The sequence below is a fragment of the Tyto alba genome, unplaced genomic scaffold (assembly GCF_018691265.1).
Source record: "Tyto alba isolate M040663 unplaced genomic scaffold, T.alba_DEE_v4.0 Super-Scaffold_40, whole genome shotgun sequence".
NCBI classification, from domain to species: domain Eukaryota; kingdom Metazoa; phylum Chordata; class Aves; order Strigiformes; family Tytonidae; genus Tyto; species Tyto alba.
Genome location: NW_024881316.1, coordinates 2620999 through 2641534, shown reverse-complemented (window position 1 = coordinate 2641534; position 20536 = coordinate 2620999). Strand labels below are relative to the sequence as shown.

Below are 20536 nucleotides of genomic sequence, written 5' to 3'. Positions count from 1 at the left end.
CCCAGAGCCTTCTCTTCTCCAGGCTGAACAACTCCAATTCTCTAATGACTGGGTGTAGATGCTATCACAAAAGCTTGTATTATTTCACTGACATCAATCTGAGCACATCTTTATTTAGGTGGATTATACAGCCCTCCCAAAACATTGGTTTATGAGTCACATACCCGAGCGTATTTTACAGTACATTTTAGAAGTGCTGTCAAGATTTAAAAAAACAGAGGTGGAGAGGGCTTGCTGTCTCACTTCCAGCCCTTTCGTGCGTACCTATGTTACTGTCGATTTATATGCCCTGAATTCTACAGCTGAAGTGTTCTGCTAGTCATAACTGAAACAGATGCTGGAAAACTGGAAACAATTTTTAAAAAGTGACTCAAAGCCCAAAAAACACAGTTGCAAAAAGCTAAACAAGATTAGCTAAGAGTATGTTCAGATATTGACTCAGACATGTCCTAGTAGAGAGACAAGCCCATATATTCAAGAAAACCAAAGAGAGCATTAATTGATGATTTATATTATGCCTAAATCTAGAATAACACCTCTTTTATGTTTCTAGACTATAATCTTTTTAAATTTATAGATTGTTAACACATAAAGCATTAAGTATAAGCTTCATATTGGTCCAACATACGTTACAGCACGAGAAATTTATAAATTCTTGTTATTTTATCAGAATGAGAGGTGGGCTCTATTTTTAAATCACCTGTTAAAAACCAGTGTAAGGTTTTCAGAGCGGCTCAGCCAGGTGAAGCACAGTGGGGATAGCGAGGTACAGCCTAAGTGACAACAGCCCCCAGAGATGACACACCTCTTACTTACCTCAGGCACCGGGCACCGCCGACAAATAAGACGTGATCCTAATCACAGCACTGAAGTTCCAATACCCGTGCTGAATCACGCCAAGGGATCAGGTAGCCCGCTAGCCTGTCCCTTAACTGTGAAAAGTATAGGAAGAGGGCACACACAGCTGTACGTCCTTACCATGCACTGTCAGCCTCTGGCACTTTGTGCCTTAGCTATTTTCTGCGCTGGTCCTCGACAGCCGTCAATGCATTCTCCGTCTGCATTTTTTCAATTCTCTCTTGACCAAGACAGAGTAGCTTTGTGACTCGGGGACTTCACACATTAAGTGGTGCATACAGAACACATCGGGTGGAAGGGTTATTAGAAGAATTTGGGAATTATCACTTCACATGCTATGGTATTTATGTTTGGCAGATTTTCCTCTCCGAGGAAGGGACACTAAGCTAAAAGCAACACTTGTACAACGTTATCTGCCCTAGACTGAAGGTCCTTCAAACAGGTAGTGTTTCATGCCACTTCTAATGGCTTTCTTAGACCTACTGCATGATTATCTTTCGAGCATGAAGTTGTATCATAAAGGTCCTCCAGCAACAACCCCCAAGATCTAAACTCATATGTATACCCGCACATACACAAACACACAATGGCTGTCCTACCAAACAGTCCAGCAATTTTAAAATATTAAAAATGTCATCTACCTCCACATATATCAAGCAGCAATAGTCTCATAAAATAGTAATGCTTCTTACTTTTTGATTACTGGCAGGCATCAGGCATAGCAGCAGAAAGGTAAGTTAGCAAAGACATTCAGACACTCCTCCCCAAAGGCACAGTGACCTCAAGGGTCAAAACCAGCTCTCTCCTACTGAAGCATGAGCTGGTGCTCCCTTCTGCCATTAAACCACCACAGAAGTAGGGAGAGAATACCTTTTAAATCAAGAATTTCATAGGCATCAAAAAGCGATTCTGGAAGCTGAACAACAATGTTTTGGTTAAAAATTGTATTTATTGCTGCGGTTGTTTCTCAGTTTCTTCCTGACAAACCCGGCTAAAAAGAATATCGTAAAACAAACTCCAATGGTTTGGCAGTTGACTGATTAACAGTATTTACTGTACATGTCATGAATGGCACCGACACGGCAGAAGCCTAGGTCCTAGAGCATCACATTCTATCAGAAACACTATACAAATATTTCCCTAAGCTCTATATTTGCAGTACTTAAAATGGCTTTACTTCTCTAATGCCAGTGATTACATTTGTGTTTGTTTTCACATAATACCTCTTTAGGACAGTCAGAAAGAAACCAATTGCTCATGGGACAGAATTTTGTTGTTTTCTTTTGTTTGTTTGTTGCTTGTTTGTTTTTTGGTTTTGGTTTTGGTTTTTTTAAGAATCTTGCTGTTCGTGTCAAAAATCTTTCATCTCTTTAAAAAACAAAACCAATTCAATTGGTCTCTTAGTCTTGTTCTGCAATATTCTTCATGTTAATAGAGACAATGTTCACATGGCATAAACATCAACGTTACAGGCATAAACATCAACGTTACAAGCAAGTTGCTGTATTTTGAAGACAACTTACTTGTTTTCATTGACTATACTGACTATACGTTATGGCAAATAATTTTGAGAAAGTGTAATTACAAATACCGCGAGTCTGTTTTTTTTTAAAAAAATACAACACAGAGGCCACCACAGATACAATGAAACTTCAGCCTGTTACGATTTGTTTTCCTTCAAAAGCAAGGAGACAAAAGTCAACAAAAGATTCAACAGAAACTGAACATATTGCACAGTCAAAATGCAGAAGCCAACCCGCTGGCTCTAGAGAGAGGAAGAATTCAAGCTACTCCAATGAAAGTAAATGGCACTTGTCAGTCAAATTTGGCTTGACTGGGTCTCATCCTGCTTCACCTTTTTGCTCTTCTGCTTCACCACTTTGCGTTTCCCTTCACGGCTTTGGGGAACGGCTGCAGCAGAGTTTCCCTTCCTAGGGCTGCGTGCTGAAGGAGCGGCAGTTTGTAACCCCCGTGGGCTCCCGCCGGGGGGACCCTCTCTGTAGGTGGTGGGAGGGCTGCACCAGGGGGGTCTCTGGCAGTGAAACGTGGTAGAAGTTCGGTAACCGAATGTCGTACCGAAAGCCTTTCCCCACGTGCACTCTGTCATTCAAGGCATACAGTTTTTCAGCGATGTCGCTCCCAATTAAAATTGAGAACAGGCGGGAGATGAACCGGTGTTTAGCAAACAGCAGATACAGCTTCTTTCTCCTCCAGGCCACGTACCGACAATCCGTCTCTGCTGTGAGCGTTACCTATAGAAGAGAAAAAAAATTAAAGCCAGCCGGTTGAGAAGGCAGTGATATTGCTGCCGCCGCCTTTGCTCAGAGAGCACCCCCCCGGCACGCAAACCACGACACGTACGCTTTGCATCTTTGCACCTACTGCAGCTGAAGCCCTTCCATCCAGGCAGAACCCTCTGTCAAGTCTAGTGTCTGCGAAAAGGCAGGCGAGGAGGGTGGCCGGGAAGGGACCGAAGGACCTGCGCGTCCTGTCGGCCCCGGGGACAGCGTGCCCGTGGCGGTGCCGAGCGGCAGCCCCAGCCAGGAGGACGCAGGCTGGCGGTGTGGCCCCGGGGCCTGCACTCCCCGCTTCACCCCCGGCAGCCCCAGATGGCAAGGCAGGTCTAAAGAAAGCTCCCGACGAACGCCGCCGTTCGCCCTCGTGACACGAGACACCGGGTCCCACTCAGGCAGGAGCCAGGCGCGTCAGTCCAGCGCCAGCAGCGGGGGTCACGGATAAACAGCGGGCAGCCCCCACCCGCATCGTGTCCCACGCTGTCCCACCCCCCCGTGCCAAAGCTGGACCGCAGGCACCGGCTCCCCCCCCAGCCCAGAAGCCTCTTCAGCGACAACCACCTCCACCCGCCTCCTGCAAACCCGTTTTTTTTCAGGGCTGGATTTTGGCACAGCTCAAAGAACGGAAATAGAACCTACCTCCCGGATTCGCTTTAAGAAAAAAACCCGTTTGTTGTAACAACAAGGCGCAAACAGAAAGAAGATGCAAACAGCATAACCAGCCCAGGGGGTCAAGAGGACTTCCCTCCCCATATTAATGGGATGCCACTTGCCTCTATAATTTCACAAACAAAACCCACAACTAAATGAACTTATTTCTAAACAGATTAGTACTCGAACAGTTTTCTGTTGTATTCAGAAAGAACCCCTTCCACTTTTACCTGGAAAATTCCCTCTTCTGTGGGCCTCAGTGAATCCCATTCAGGAGAATCCAGAAATTGAAGAGGAAAAATGTAATGCAGAAACTCCCCATCAACTGTCACTCTGATCCTACCAAGATAAGATGCGTTAACTTGTTAGTATTACCTGTACAGCAGCAACGACTGCGACAAGAATGTGTTATTTTTACTATGTGAGGAGTTTAAATATAGCTTTGAGAGCATGAAAAAGCAATCACCGGCCAACAGTATCCAAATTATATTTTTAAAACCAACTTGGTCAGGTCAGTTGCAAGTTACTACAAGACGATGCTGCAAGCAAAATGGAAACCTTTCCAGGCCATATTATTCTCTCTGGGGCAGGTCTGTCCAGCAATGTGCAAGCTTTGTCATGAGAAGGCCAGAATGCACTGGAGAGGTGAAAGACCAATGCACGTAACACCGTTTGCCTTCCTTCACTTGAAGGCCATGGGATATACTTCTAGGTTTGGCAAATACCTATTTTAATGGGAACAAAGTGGCAAAAGCAAGGAGTAGGAAGCAGGAGTTCCCACAGCACGTGTTAGGTAGGGCACTCCCAATGTTTAACAGGAATTACACAGCCACAGGACTGTCTCTGGAGCCAGAAGACCAGCATGGAGGTATGGGATCTCAGAGCGAATGCTGTGGCCTTCTGCAGATGCCAAAGGAAGATTTTCTTTCTACTTTTAATATCATATTTAAGTTTGAAGGCATGCAAGCAAGAAATCTATGCTCGAACCTCACGAGCTAAAAGAAAAAAAGCAAGCTGTAGAAGTCCCCTTTTTATATCTGCTCTGCACAAAGATTAATGCTCCTTACAAAACCAGAAGTGTGAAGGAGGGTAGCAGGAACTCCCTTCACAGTAACTAACTGGCTGGGCATGTAGAAGGATGGACACCTCTCCTTCAGTATGACTATGACCAAAAGCAACCTCCACGTGGTACTTTCCAGACAGCTCCCAAGAATGCTCGGAACCTGGGTGTCACTAAGGACAACTACCTAAAATCCGTATTGTTCACTGCAAGTAGTCCTAAATCAGCTGAGTTTCAAGCTGCCTACCAATTCCATCTGTCCATGCAGCAGGCTGACAAAATGCACCTCTAAGGGGTCCCATCAAAGACAAACCATGGCCATCCTCTCTGGGTATCCCATCTATTCTTGTGGTGGTCCAGTACTGTATACCCCTTTGCGGACAGTACGAAAGCTAGCGTTTCCCCTCAGGAAAACATAAGCAAGGTTGCCAAATAAGGTGTCCAAATGAGCAGGGAGTACGAGCAGGTGGATTTATTGCCTCAGGATCTGACTAAGGGCCACAGTATACAGTAGACTCAATTCTGCAAAGCTTGAAAGCGCTCGACTATGTTCCCTTGTAATGGAAGGGCGCTTTTAGGCCTTCTGCTCTCCCTTACTCCCTCTCTTCTCCCACTCCCCAGAAAGCAACCAAATACAATCCATATCAAAGTCAAGCTCTCTATTAAACAGAGTTTATCTCAGTATATTCAGTTTCATCACTACTTTTAGTCCTGCTTTAGATGATACCAGCAAAGAAAAATAAGATTGATGCTGTGTTCATCAGCAAGGCAGTAGATAGACAGCAAACCATAGCCTGAAGACTGAAGCAAACATTTGTTCCTTTTATCTGCCTAACCTGTTAAGTGCTATGATACAGTGGTCTGGAAAAGAATGACTTAAAATCCTTTTCTTTATGCTATTTCAGATTTTGTGCTTAGTGTTTTTACGCTAGTGCTGTACTAGACAAGTGTATTTAGCCTATTAATATTTATATTACTTGCATTAATATTTAATCTATTGTACTGGAAAATGAACAAACAATACACGAATCAGGTTTTTTTTTCCCCTGCTTCTTCCATTTTCAAGAAGGAGGAAAAAATAAAGACATTTGCAGTAAGTCTGAACGAGCTGATACAAACCTGCCCGACACAAGCAAGGACAGTTTATCAATCGGTGTTTTGCCCTGCATGGCATAACAGTGCTCCTTCTCCAGGGTAACCACTTCTGCATCACAGCACAAGACAATCTTTCTGTAGACAGTCAAGGAAATTCCAAGAGGCTGGAAGAGAGCGCTGTAGAGTTCCTGGAATTCTCTGTCAAAGGAAACACTCCGAACTTGGTAGGTAACGTAAATAAACTGGACGAAGCATATAGCAAACAGTATAAAATTCCAGGAGAATATATCAGCAGCACAGACATCCAGCCAAGCCCAAACAGATGAGCAGAGAAAGCCCAATCCAAGCAAGCTGAAGACATAGAGAAGCCCAAAGAATCCACTTCCACCCATGAAGCCCACAACAAAGAGAATACTAGCTAGGTGGTAGATAGATCCCTCTGCCTCTTGCTTCCAGGTGGTACACGTGGGATGGGCGTATATCAGACTTTCCCAAAAACTTGCATTTTCTCCCATGGCTGGAATAATTTTTTGGCTCAGCTGAATCTTGGAAATTTTTATTTATGAGATGCAGCTAGCAGGGTCCTTCGCTTTTCCATTCTGGCAAACTCTGCTCAATGATCACATAACATCAGGTTCTCCTTTGGTAGTAAAGTCACACTTAGGATTTCCAGCAACTAGGAAGCTAACGTTCTCAGAAGGCAATGCTGTTTCTCATCAGTTCATGCATTGTTTTGACTTTGGCCATGTCATCTGTAACTTCATCTGATCTGGACAAGTGAAGAAAAGACAAGTTACTTGTAAAATTATTTTCATCAATTAAAGTCTATCATAGCTTTTATTCTCTAAAACCACAGACTGCATTGCAATCTTCCAATTCCCCTTGTAGCCCTGTGATTCCAGGAGCAAGCCTTAGTATTTATTCAGCTGAAAAATCACCCTTCTGTACCTACGATCCCAGTAGCAACCGTCGAATCACCACTGAATCCATGTAATCCTGTACATCGCATCCACAGCATCCTCCGAGAAACCTTTTCGCAGCCTAACTGCAGAGAAGGTAGTTGCATCTGCTTGTCCTGAACCTGCTGCCTGTGAGCCTTATTTAATGCCCCACCTAGCTCTCGGACAAGAACTGACAGTGAACTCTTGTTTCTTGTTCACCTCCTCCTTCTCGCTCTGGATTTCCATCAAACCACTCTCGTTAATGAGTGGAGCAAGGCTGCTCCCTGTCCCTGAAGACAACAAACTACATCCCCAAACACCACAATAAGGGAAACTGGGGATGGTCTTTTCTACTCCAAGGATGACGGGCAAGAAGCTGTCGTGTATAATGAAGACTACAAAGTTTAAAGGCAGCTTTACACAGATTATGTTATTAAAACGTCAAGTAAGTAGTCCAGCAAAATACTTCTCACAAGGCATTTACAAAGCAATTTTATGACATTCAGAGTTCTACCTTTTATAATTTCATGCCACAGATCACACAATTCTATTGTTCAACACTATGAAAATGTTAAGCATGCTCTTTGTTTCCATATGATAATGTATTCCTTAGAGTTAAATAAAAAGTAGAATACACAACCAAAAAGCACCAAAGAAAACAAAATAAAATTAAAAACAAACAAACAAACAAACAGCTTTCTATGTCTCTTAAAGTAAAAATACATGCTTCAGTGACAGATTAGACATGGTAGAAATTGCAAAGCCAGAGTCTATCATTAGCATAATCAGGACTGAAACCCACCAAAGTCTTCAACTGTCTGGTTCTTTTCCTGGTTAAAACAGCAGGGAAGCTATGAAATATCTTGCTATCTAAATTATTAGATTCTCTAGAATATCAAAGGTAGCTTTTTTTTTTTTTTTTCCCCAAGAGCCACAGAAATCAATATTTATAAAGTACTGATGGTGCAGTGAAGCATCCAACATCATTCAGCAGGGCTTTCAGTGGTGTTTTGTTTTTTGTTTTTTTTTTTGTTTTTTTTTGTTTGTTTTGTTTTTTTTTTTTTTTTTTTTTTTTTTTACAGTGATAGGTCTAAGAAATTAATAAAGCAAAGTTGTATCACATTTTCTAGGTGCCACAGCTTTACTTCTTTTAAGTTTATTCAAGCGTCAACATTAATTCCATGATTCAAAAACACTAATGCTAAATGAAGACATAAAATCATAAACAACCAAGTGGAAGAGTTCAGAAGAAAAGGTTAGGAGGAGACCTTTCCCCCTCTGGGAGTGGTGATAAGGAAGTCACTGACCCATAAAAATATGACAGCTAAAGAGCACGGAACCTCTCCAAATTAAAATGCTTGATATCCTACTACAGTGGAAGAACCAGCAGTTACAAGAATGAGGTAGTTCGTAACTATGAGCTTTTCTGTTTGTCTCTTTACCCACATACTCTCCTTTGGTACAGGATTCCCCTGATGCAGGATTTAGCCCTTGGAGAATGGGAGATGAGTACAGCATCAGCTACAAAGAAGTTACCTACGCATGGCAAGAGCATGAGGAATTTTAGGTGCTTCTTTTGTGATCAAGGGGTAAGATTTCTGAACCAAAAGAAAATAAAACTGGAACATGCAGTTCTCAGATGCTGTGTTCTGAATCCAGTCAGCATTTCCACTGCACGGTCAAAAAATCAGCAGCAGAAGAGTTTCGTTTCATTTTTTTTTTAGAATAATTGCTAACAGTGATTCTGGATTATTGATAATACTTCTACTCTATTTCGAACTTTTTGTGCTGAGCAGTTCTCATGAAGACCCTAATTTCTACAAAAAATTCAGTGATTTGAATGGAACCATGACTGATAAGTTACATGGTAAGCTGTATGCGTGCCAAAACCAAAAACACCATGAATCCATACTGTAATCTACTTTCCATTACCAACGTCTTTTTGTCATGTAAAGTCACACATTGCAATAATGTGACATGACGTTGCAGTAATTTCACAAAATTTATGTTCAATTTCCAATTTGCTTATAGCAGTCACAGTTCTGCCCACACTACAGCTCATAGTATTGCTACAAAACATCTATTCAGGACAAGATGGTTCAAAATGATGATCAAGGGACTGGGAAGCCTGCCAGATGAGGAAAGGCTGAGAGAACTGGGTTTGTTCAGCCTGGAGAAGAGAAGGCTTAGGGGAGACCTTATCACCACGCTCCGGGATTTAAAGGGCGGCTACGAAGAAGATGGTCACTCCCTTTTCACAAGGAATCACATGGAAAAGACAAGGGGTAATGGGTGCAAGTTACCCCTGGGGAGATTCCAACTGGACACAAGAGGAAAACTTTTCACAATGAGAACAATCAGCCACTGGAATAATCTCCCCAGGGAAGTGGGGGATTCCCCAACATTGGACACTTGTAAGATTCAGCTGGACAGGGTGCTGGGCCATCTTGTCTAGACCATGCTTTTGCCAAGAAAGGTTGGCTCAGGTGATCCTTGAGATCCTTTCCAAGCTGGTATTCTAGGATACTGTGAAAATAATTAGGAAAGAAGAGCACACCACTAGGACACAGATAGAAGGTCATCATAAACAAAACCAAAGCCCTGGAAAAACTGTCCTGTATTTGTAACTCTTCATTCTGGGAATGGGGCTTGTCTTCCAAAACCACTTTATGCAAAATTCCCACTTATTTCAGTAGTTGTGCACAATGAGAACTTTTACTGTGCTACAGCATCACCCAGGATGGAAAGGGCCTCCCTCCGCCCAGGCAGGAGGAAAGGCAAAGGAGAGAGGCCAGCACTAGCACAGAAAACAGCCTCACCAACATGACACTCTCCTGAGCTATGTAAGATGTGCTGGCAAAAACAAACCCCCCTGGAAATACTGACGAAGCTTACTACTAAACTGGAGGTGGTTTCTCAGGGCTACAGTGAGGAGCAGGCATGCTTGCTGCCAGTGAACCGTAGGCAGAAAGAGAGGATTCACCTCTTTTTAATCAAGCAATTATTCTAAGATTTGAGAGATTAAAAATTGTTGGTAGTTTTTTTTTAATTAAGTATTAAACAGAGCAGAGACAATAGTATGCATGGGCCTAAGTACTGTAAAATTTCTAATTTTGATTGGTATTTAGTGCTAGATAAGGCCTTTCACCTCTTTCTTTATAGTTCCTACAAGTCCAGAATTTAAACTGTTGAGGACTTCAGAACAGTCACTGTAATTAAGCCATTCATCCACTGCAAGCAGGGATGGGGGGGGGGGGGGGGGGGGGGGGGGGGGGGGAGAGAAAAATCCCCCAAAACAAAAAAACAACCAACCAACCAACCAGCTGTGGGTCATCCTCCACTGACGACCCATCTCCAAAGCGCCCACAGTAGCATGGCATTACCGAGTTTGTAAGCACCCAAAGGGGACACCGTCCTTTCACTGAGACTTTTCGGCGTTCTTAGCTACCAGGGCAGGGAACGTGCCCACCGACACGGATTATCCGACGCCCCGCTTCACTTGCCCTGGCTGTGGTGAACAGTTATGGCTACAGGTTCATTTGATGGTGGTGATCGGGTGAACCTCGGCAGGAAAGTGCCTTTAGAGCAGGTATCTTAGATTATAAGCCTGAAGAACTGTATTTTCCCCAAGTAAATGCTGAATACTTTCTCCTCTGTCCCCTGCCTAGGGAGAAGGAGCAGCATCCACGCGCAGGCACGGTCTCTGCTATGTGACTGCCATGTTCAGAACAACACAACATTGACATCTGCAAGCTGCTGGTGCACGGAAGGGGTCTGCCAACACAGGCTGAATTACTGAGAAGCCTCTGAGTGTTTTCCCCCACCACACATCCCACCCTCTCCAGCAGGAGCAGACCAAGTGCTGGGAAAAATCAGCCCAGACTAGAGATATGAGCAATATACAGTGGCATGGACCTCTTTAAAACAAACAGCAGCATTACCGAAAGGCCTAAGCTGTCATCAGAGAGTGTTAAAAACAATGAGTTTGCTGGAGCGTCAAAGCAGTAAATGGAAGATTTCACTTAATACTCTCCGAAATAAATACCTGCCAGCCACTTAAAACTCCATATAAGCAGTATACTAAAACAGTCAATACAGAATGAATTCATATTACAATTTAAGTGCACCTAGTACAACCCACCCCCCCCTTTCCCAAATGGGCATTTTCCCCATACACTGCAGTACTCCCACAAAGAATTACCAATTACATATATTTTTAATTTGCTTGAGACCTGGGTACTTTTGCCCCATTTTTGTCACTGATGACTCAAATTCAACTCTGAGAAGCTTTGAGTGTTAGTTACTGTGTCTGGATCACAATAATTTCTACAAAAAAAAAAATAAAACCAAACCAAAAAAAACTAAACACCAACCCTGAAAGCCCTGGGCTACCAGCAGTTCTCTCTTTGGTCTTTTTAATTAAGTCAAAAGCAAAGCTATTCAGGGTTCAAATACTCCATTCTTTAGTTGTCTTATCCCAAGTATTCAGCCAGAAAGCCCTCAGCACTTTCACACTGTACATGTTGACAGTCCATAGAGCTGTACATGCTGACCATGTATCCAGCCTGGACAAATTGTTTGCTACAGGTTTGGAAGCAAAAGGGAAGATTTTTTCCTTTGCGGCATATCTGCTTTCATGTACAAAACGAGATTAGGCTGGATTTAGCAGGATTTGTCTCACTGGTTTTAGCCATCTGCAGTGTAGATGTTTGTACACGAGCCTGTGGCCACAGCCTGGCTCGCTGCTCCAGCAACTCTGCCAGGAACCAAGCGGTCCCTCCCGGCCTCGACACCCCCTGCTTCCAGAGAGATGAGCTCTGAGCACACCATCTAGGCTGACAAGTTATTTCTGGTCTGGCCATCGTGTAGATGTACAAAAAGAAGCCGCTCCTTAATTTCAGCAAGTACTTCAACACGCCGTGTAAATGCGTATATCGATTAAAGTGCCCCTTCCTTCCACTGCCCCGACGGTTTTCCCGAAATCCTCTCTCTGGTCCCCTGCTGCTCTCAGAGGTTGCTTACGCAGCATGTTTTCCCCAAGCTAACTTCCTTCTGCAGTTGTTCAGTTGAGGTTAGGTACACAAAGGGATCGAGGCAACCAAACTCTTAATTGCAATGCAGTGTCTAACTCGGTGCACGGAGGAGCTGTGCACCTACAGAGATGTATGGCTACGCGTCTACGGGCAAGTAGGGGCACACAAACAAGCTATTTTCAGTGACAAACTGTCCTTGAACCCACTGCAGGCTCAAAACATGAATGCAGCAATAAGGACAGGAACTAACAACCCAAGCTAGCTTACCTTAAACTTCTAGAGGCTATATCCTAGAATTACAATACTGGAAAACACAAGGTTTTCCTGAGAAAATGCAGCCTGCGTAATACAGTGAAGACTACAGTAGCTTCATCACAGTCTATAACATCTATTCAGGGAGATGGAAGGAGCACGAGGAAGAAAAGGACTACCCAATCCAAAAGACAAAGGTACCGAGATAATCAGTCACTATAAAACTAGATATATTCAGATTACAAAGACACACAAGCATACTTAGCAAAGGTAATTAATTAATGAGATGTCTTCAAAGATATCCTTTGCTGGGAATTAGGGAAGTCAGGATGCTGTCTGGTACCTAAAATAAATTTGGGTATGCTATTATTAAAAAACTACTTGATTTACTACAATTCTGTTTTTTATTCCACATAAAGTCAGATTAGCTGGTTGCAACGATGTCTTCTGGACTTCTGTCTTAAGTTACTTAACATAAAAAAGTTGTATGTACCTAGAAACTTACATAGCTGGTCTTCCCAATGAAATCTAGAAGCCTATCTCGGATACCAGCTAAGCAGCTACTTTAGACAACACAAAACACTGCAGACGGGTAATATCACTGAAACTATTCCTCATACAGACCTCCCAGAGGAAACCTTCATCCATGTGAAGCTGGCATCCCTTCCTGACAATGTTTTTCAGAGAAAAGGACGCTTTACGAGTGAACGCTTTAGCACGAAACACGTATGCCAGCCTGGCAGCCGAGCTGCAGGATCCCCAGCACCCCGCTCCCCGAGAGAGCCTCCCCACCGCAGAACGAAGAGCGACTGCATCGTGGTTCCCCCTCCCTCGGCCTCTCTTTCTGCACAACGTCTCAGCTTCAACAAGGTAGGGCAGCAAGTGACCCACCCACCCAAGTCAAAACGAGTCAGTCGGGGCACCCTCGTGGCAGGAGGGAGGACGGCTCCGCACTCCCTTGGGCTGAGGAAGGCGTCCTGTTGGCCCTGATGTCTCGCGGCTATGCCTCACCCCCCCGGAGCAGTGCTCTGAGCTCATGCTGGCACTTGAAACGTAAAGCACCTCAGGGCGTTGGAAAAGCGGCCAACCCACACCCTCCCCAGTCCTTCCAGTACCGGCCAAAATTGTTGAGTTGGACCCCCCCCCCCCCACCCCCCCCCCAGAGCATCCATGTGAAGCGCTACCTTCTTGGAGAGCGTGGGAATGCTCAGAGCCCCAGGACAAGCAGCTGGGGCGTGTCCAACCATCAGCGGGGCTTCACCGCCTTCGGGGCAGCTCTGAGAAACAACCACCAGCCGAGCGGGACTTTTCGGGGCCAAAACCCCGCTTCGGGTCAGGCAGGCTTTAAGCTCCCACGTTCGGGGTTGTTCGACCAAGAAACACCCCCCCCCCCCCCCCCCCCCCCCCCCCCCCCCCCCCCAGTCAGCTGCCGCCTAACCCTGGAGACACGCCAGTGCCACCTCAACGCTGAGGCCACCGGGCCACGCGAACGACCCACCCGGGGCGCGAGGCTGGTGACAGGTTGTCCCCCTCACCAGGGCTGGGCCCGACTCCTGTCTCCCTGCTGCAGCGGAGGCAGAACTGCTTTCCCCAAAGCAGAGAGCTTCAACCGGAGCCTCTTCACGGAACTTCCCAGTCACTGAGCTTCTCCGGCTGCAGCCGGGAAGGCCGAATCTACTTACAATTTGCTCCAATTCCTGCTCATCTTTTTAAGAAGTGGAAGAAAGCTGGGCAGGGGGAGGCATCAAGAGAGAAAGAAACACCGCTGCAATACAGAATACTTTAAGGTTCATTAGAAGTACTGCATACAGTGAAGCTGCTATTATTTAGTCTTTAAATATTTAAAGACCAGCTTACTATACACAGCTTACAGTACTTGAACGATTCCTCATTTATCACTGTAAAATATACAATGCAGTCCTCCGTGGTTGCAAAGCCAATATCGAAGATGCCATCTATTTTATCATCTAGACAGTACCTGATTTAAAAAAAAAAAAATTACGGATTTTCTTCCAATTTGAAACAGAACTGATGAACCGTAAGTATAAGTGGTATTCCTGCCAAACTAAGAAGAATATTCCCCTCCCTCCTTTTTTAAAGGTCTTTTACTCCTAGGAAACATGAATACGGAATGACAGTCAGATATTTTTTAAGTTAACTATGGGTTGCTAGCACTTGGGTAAATTTGAGCATGGCTCTTGTATATTGAACAGCGTTGGCCAAATAATAATTCAGGGGGTCTGTTTTACTGTGTTTTATCATAAAAACTGCGAAGTCAATACAAGCTCAGGCTTTTCTACAGTTCAACTTTGAAATTAGTAATAGCGAAAGCAGCAGCTACAGCGCATGTTTCACAAGTGCTTTAAAACTGTGTTAACGAGCTATAGCTGAACTCTGCAGAATTCAACTTAAATGAGTTTCTACGGTGTAGCAGTGCCTTTGGACGGGAACGTATTCCCGTGAAACCAACCACCTGACCTGAAATTCATTTCCCAAAAAAGAAATAAACACAGAAGAGGCTTGGTTCATCGCACTACCCCTGCACGTACAGCTGGATTACGGAGAAGCAGTGTGTTCAAACAGCTAAACAGCACGGTGAGCCACGAAATGCCACATTTATGAGCCCTGCAAGCTCTAAACCAGAGCGAAACACAGTGAAAGTTAGCAAGGATGCTCTAATGGAGCTGCTGAAATTATTTATCTTTACTGGAGGGCTTGGGGTTAGAAGCACAGTCCTGCTCTCTGCTTTGCTGGAATGAGTGTCATATGGCTTTACATACAAAACACAGCCAGGCAGAGGGCACTGGTTTAGCATCACTTTCATTAGTTTTCTATCTACAACAGCCAGAATACTCTTAGTTTCATCATGTAATATAATCACAAACCCAGGCTTTGTTCACTCTATAATACCTGAATTTCATTTGGGCAGCAGCAGCAGCAGCAGCATGCCCAATTACAGGTACTGTGTCATCACCTGGAGGCACTGACCAGAGCTCTTTTTCACAAGGTAGTGGAACACACTAAAATGATGAAATAACATCTCGTCTCCGGAGAGCCAGCACACTTAATAAAAAGGTTAAACGTAGCTTCAGCTAACAACCCTTCTCTTGAATCCTTAATAAGCTTTCTTTTCTCAATTTTCATCATAAAAAGTTTTCCTGACCCAAACTTTGCCTTCACAACTACCTGTATCACATTTCCTTCTGTTTCAGTATCTACTCTCCTCGCTAGCTACAGGACTTGTGATGTACTTGCTGTTTTGACGGCAAGACATTCCTTTAAAACTTGACATTTTAAGCTACTTTATTATTTGGCACCAGACAGAACTTTGCGGAAAGCCTGAACAGCAACAGTTCTGCAGATGTGGAAACCATTTCTTGTTTCGCTGCGGTCAGTGAAGACATTTTTACTTGCATGTATACAACCATAATTCCCATTAATCAACAGAGTGGCAAGAAGCCCTAGTTCTGGAAGCCAGATTTCATCAATGACATCTTTATAACACTACCAGGTGGTCCATGATTCAGTATTACAAGAGATCAGCTATATAAACTGTTTGCCCGTAAAGTGATTGACAGCCTAAACGCACACAAAGCTTTACAGAACAGCTGAGGAAAACGTGGTAAAATATTATAGCTTGGGAAAATATGCTTGGAAAAAAAATATTATAGTTTGGGGAAAAGATGTGTTTTGTATTGCTCGTTCTATGTTTGGAAAGAAACAACTGAAAATGCAAAACTGGATCTTAATTTCAGGGTTCATCTGCTCTTACCATTTGTTGATGGGGAGAGAGAAGAATCGAATAACAGCAGCCTATGAAGGGAAACCCCCAGTCAGTGGCGGAAATCCCCGGGTCCCGGGTCGGTTTTGTGGAAGTAGAGATACTCCCCGAGTCAGCCCTTGCCTGAGCGGGCAGCTGCTGCCCCCGAGGAGAACCCAGAAACGCCGTTTTCCTAAGAAATAAACCCCAAAGCCGAGACGCGTTAAGGAAGAGCCTCACTTCTGGCAGAGCCCTCGGGAGGGGGAGAGCCAAGGGGCTCCCTCCCCCCCCCCCCCCCCCCCCCCCCCCTCCCCTCCCCTCCCCTCCCCCCCCCCCCCTCCGAAACGGGGGCACGGAGAAGCCCTCCAACTTCTCGCCGAGGCCAAACTCGGGCGCTCCGGTTCGCACTGCCGGACCGCCCCCCAACCTACCACCACCACCCCCCCCCCAAACACCCACCAAGGGCAGGGAGCGCCCCGACCCGCCCGCCCCGTCGCGCCCCGCCGAGCCCTCCCCCGACGGCCGGTCCCGCGGCCGCGAGTGTCCCCGGGGAGCAGCGGGGCGAGAGGGGACCCCCCCCCCCCCCCTTTACCTGCCCCTCCGGAAAAGTTTCCCGGCCGCCCAGACGGGACGGAGACGGGCTCCAAACGCCGCTCCTCGCCGCCGCCGTGACTAAAATAGGGAGAAGCGGGCGGGCGGCGGCGGGCGGCGCCAGCGCCGGGGCCGGCACCGAGCGGCCGCAGCGCGCAGGCGCCTCCGCCGGCCCCGGGGGGCCGCGGGCGGCGGGGCCGCTCCGGGACCCGGCGGGACGGGACGGGACGGGACGGGACGGTCCCGCTGCCCGGCGGTGCCGGTGGGCGCCGGAGGCATCGAAGGGGCGGGCGGGGGGTGGAAAGGGGGGTGGAAGGGGGGGAGGCGGCGCCGCCGCTGGGCGCGGTGACCCCCCTCGGGGGCGGCCGAACCGGCGGCGGGGACCCCCCCCCCCCCCCCCCCCCCCCCAACTCGGGCACCCGGAAAGCGGCGGGGGGCGCGCAGGGAACGGCGGCTCCTTGCGGGACCGCTGCCGCGGGTTAAATTATCTGGAGCTATCGGGCCGGAATAAATAAACCCACAGCTTTCTCTTCTTTCACCCCATCAGCACGTTTCTTCAGGAGGGAGTTGCGTGCCTTTGTCACGTCACCAGTGCATCTGTTTAGATACGATTTTCAGTTATTTCGGCTCAGGACACGCGTATGCCTCACCGAGAATGCAGTTAGAGGTGTTGGTAGAGTGTCCGTATGTCGGCCCCTCGGCGTGCCAGCCACGCGTTCGTCCCGGCGATCGCCTCGTGTCTCGGGGAGAGAGGATTCATTGATGGAAGGGAGGTGGATTTACAGCCCCAGCATATTAAACGCGCAGCTCCTGTTGCTACAGAAGCTATTTCTCAATAGCTGGAGCACGAGCAATAACCTCTGATAACCAGGGAGCGCGGCGGTCCCACGGTAGGCCGACGGCAGGGCAGGGCGATGCAGGGCGACGGGCTGACGTGAACTTCTCCAGAAGTAAAAGGAGAGAGCGACCCGTCGTGCTCTGGACAGGGGGATTAGGGCTCTCCTTAACACCTGTGTGAGCTCGCTTTCCCAAGGGGGATTCTTTATTTTCAAAGATTTTTAGCTCCGTGTTGACCAGGGAAGAAGATACGTAAATTATTTGAAAAATCGGTTCTCCTAAAACTTGAGGGGAAAAAAAAAAAAAAAAAAAAAGCCAGAGCAATTTAACCCAAAGCTATCCTGAGTTACATATATTCAAAACTTCATTATCTGATTGCAGTACTTATATTTATTATTTTTGAGAGAGAGAAATAAAGTCTTTTTATAAACCTAATCAAGTATGTATTAAGGTCCTTGTAGTTAATCAAACGTTTAAAGGGCTTTGCAGTGTAGCTCCAAATACCTTTCAGACATGCTTTGCATATGATATTTTACAACTTGTTTAATTTTAGCAGTACCGTTTGAGAGATTTCTATGCTGGCAAAACTGAGGCAGTGCTGATTTACATTTTTTTTCCCTTTTTGTTCTTTGTACTTGGGTGGAGTTGAAATCACCCAACCACTTATTCAGTTTTATCCCCAGTTACATTAGGCATAAATTTACCCACTATATTTACTCTTCAGTGGGATGACAGCAAAGTGATGGGGAACTACATAGAAGGATGCTAAAGTTTTTTATTTGGCCCGCTTATCTACTGAGATTACATGATGCCAATAAACCACTGTTATATCGATTAAAACATATTCCTCCTAATCATCATAAAAGAAGCAAGTAAATTTTGATGGCATATCTGTAAGGCACTTTTTGAGTTCTACTTAGTTGCAATCAACGGTCATCATAATTCTCTACAGACATATAGATCACCAAGGAACAGTTCTACTACAATAATTTTTATTCTGATTCAATCACCTGCACATCAAAAAATCTCTAGCACTATAAGACTGAGGCTAGAAATGCCTTCCTCAATCTAACCTTGAAAACCAGGCTTGGATGAGAGATCCAAGGGAGGCAATAATAAAATGGCAAAGCCACCGCGCTCTGCGGAGTGTCTAGCACAGCCCAGCGTGCTCTCGAGTGATCGAACTAGTCTTTGACATATTTAAAACTGCTTGTGGTGCTTACATAAAATGATTATTTTTAAAAGGTCAAATAACACAATGAATGTAAGCCCAAATTATAATCGGTATTATTCTTTGCAGCAGGATGGCAAGATATAAAGGTCAGGCTTAAAGGCAGGCTTCCAAGCGAGCCTGCGGCGAGACTCAGAAATCTGGTATCAGACCTGGAAAGCTGCAGGAGACTTTGTGGCCCTGGGTGGAGGGAGAGGCTTGGCTGTGGCAAAGGCTCCGCGCGGAGAGGGGGGAGGCAGCTGGTTGAGGGGCCAGCAAGGGCCGGCTGGGAGGGGGCAGCAGAAGGTGCAAGGTCTGTTCCCGCTGGGCCGGGCAGGAACCCGAGCACCTGAACTGGCGCCTTTGGGCCGTTCCCACCGTTCAGCCGGGGGGGTTTCTGGCTGGTTGTAAACAGCTCTCCCCGCACCGTACCCGCTGTCGGATCGATGGGGGTACCTCAGACGCGCCTATCCCCGGGCACCATCCGTCCTAGGAGAGGTCTGACAGCTCGGGCCCACCTGCAGGTTGCCTTGCCGTCAGCTTCCCGCCAGCCCTGCCTCCAGACGCCGCTCGCTCGGAGCGTTGCTGCAGTCAAGGCAAGCTTCCCGAGCGGGCACCCGAAAGTGCCCCCCCGAGTGCCGGCACCAGGCCTTCCCTTGGGCGTGCCCGTGATTTCCCCCCCACGCAGAGGCAGAAAAAAGCTCCATGCGTGGTTTCGCTGCCTAGAAAACAGCCCCAGCTATTTCCTCAGTAACCGCTTAGGGAGGCACTGACTTAGGACATCAGGTGGTTGCCTTCTCCATTATCTCTGAAGTAAAGTAATGGTGTTTCTTACATCTTGCTGCACTCCAGGAGAAGTTATCGATAACTGTGTCTAAGGGGGAGATTTTTAATATTTTCTTAGACTTGTTAAATGTTTAATAAATCTCGACTGCGTTTTTCTTTCCCTGCATTTTCCTTGGTCAATAAAGATAAGTTATGAAGCAGGGGGATATGGCAGCAGGTGACATGATGGATTGCCTCTTTAAGAAGCGATGTGCTTTTCCTCTGTACTTCCCAGGTAGTTGCAAGAGGGTTCTTGTGTAGGAGCTCTTAGTCATTTTGGAATGAGAATGAAACTCTTTATGTATTTTGAAAAGGTTTTAGCAGACGTTTGTGTAGCTGAGTTCTACAGAAACCCCTCCTCCCTTTAGTTACAGGTCCAGCTGAAGTAAGAAGAATCAGGATTGCATTCGTATGTAGTAAACTAATTTTTATTGCTAACTTATAAGAAAGACATCAACCAAGTCATGTCATAACACAATATAATCCTGTAGTTCAGATCATACACAGCCTGCAGAACTGAGCAAAATTCAAATTGGAAACTTTCTTTTTTCTTAAATGTCATTCAATTAATAGCATTCCCTGTCAGGTACAGATAAAATAGTTTTAATTTAGCCAAACGGCTTTTTTTTTAATGCATCAGTCAAATAAAATGCTAAATAGGGCATTTAAGTTTTTATCTTTTCACTTTTAAAGGCTTTCAGATAACAGACCTGGAATTGAGTATCCTCAGCTGCAGTTAAGGTGGAGAGCCTTAGCTCCTTCTCCACCCAGGTTTCCCTAAGCAGGTTGTGAGGGATGCAGTTCCCTGACCAAATGACTTCACACCCTGGAGCAGCCTGATGACAGAGAAGGAGACTTCTCCTTCTGGAAACTGGCTCTTCCCAGCCTGACCTCATTTCAGACACCAGCATCTAGAAGAGATGGAAGGACCCGACGCAGGATTCATCTGTAACAAAAATATGCAGACCCCACTCTGTGGATGCTGCTGCTGGAGATGTTTAAATTCACTCCGTGAGTGCTCTCCTGGTTTCGGGTTTGTAGAGGGACCCCCCTGTGTGGTTTCTGCCCGTGGCCAGAGTTGCTCTGCTCAGGGCACTTGCCGCAGCCGTCACTAAGCTCAGTCACTGTG

The 20536-nt window shown here is 46.0% G+C and overlaps 1 protein-coding gene across 1 annotated transcript; it reads right to left on the bottom strand.

The window, feature by feature from the left end:
• Positions 1 to 1792: 1792 nt before the first annotated feature.
• On the bottom strand, positions 1793 to 16672 carry POPDC3 (popeye domain containing 3). Its single transcript, XM_042803522.1, has 5 exons — positions 16537 to 16672; positions 15957 to 16137; positions 5983 to 6727; positions 4034 to 4142; positions 1793 to 3110 (listed from the first exon to the last, which is right to left on the bottom strand). Exons 3-5 carry the CDS (start codon positions 6471 to 6473, stop codon positions 2790 to 2792), a joined length of 921 nt encoding a protein of 306 aa, XP_042659456.1. The 5' UTR covers positions 6474 to 6727; positions 15957 to 16137; positions 16537 to 16672; the 3' UTR covers positions 1793 to 2789.
• Between the last annotated feature and the right edge of the window lie 3864 nt (positions 16673 to 20536).

Coding starts and splice junctions, on each gene's coding strand:
- POPDC3 (XM_042803522.1), bottom strand. CDS start 6,473: ATGGGAGAAAATGCAAGTTTTTGGGAAAGTCTGATATACGCCCATCCC. Junction 4,143..5,982: donor TCCTTGCTTGTGTCGGGCAG/GTTTGTATCAGC, acceptor TTATCTTGGTAG/GATCAGAGTGACAGTTGATG. Junction 3,111..4,033: donor CAGAAGAGGGAATTTTCCAG/GTAAAAGTGGAA, acceptor TCTCTTCTATAG/GTAACGCTCACAGCAGAGAC.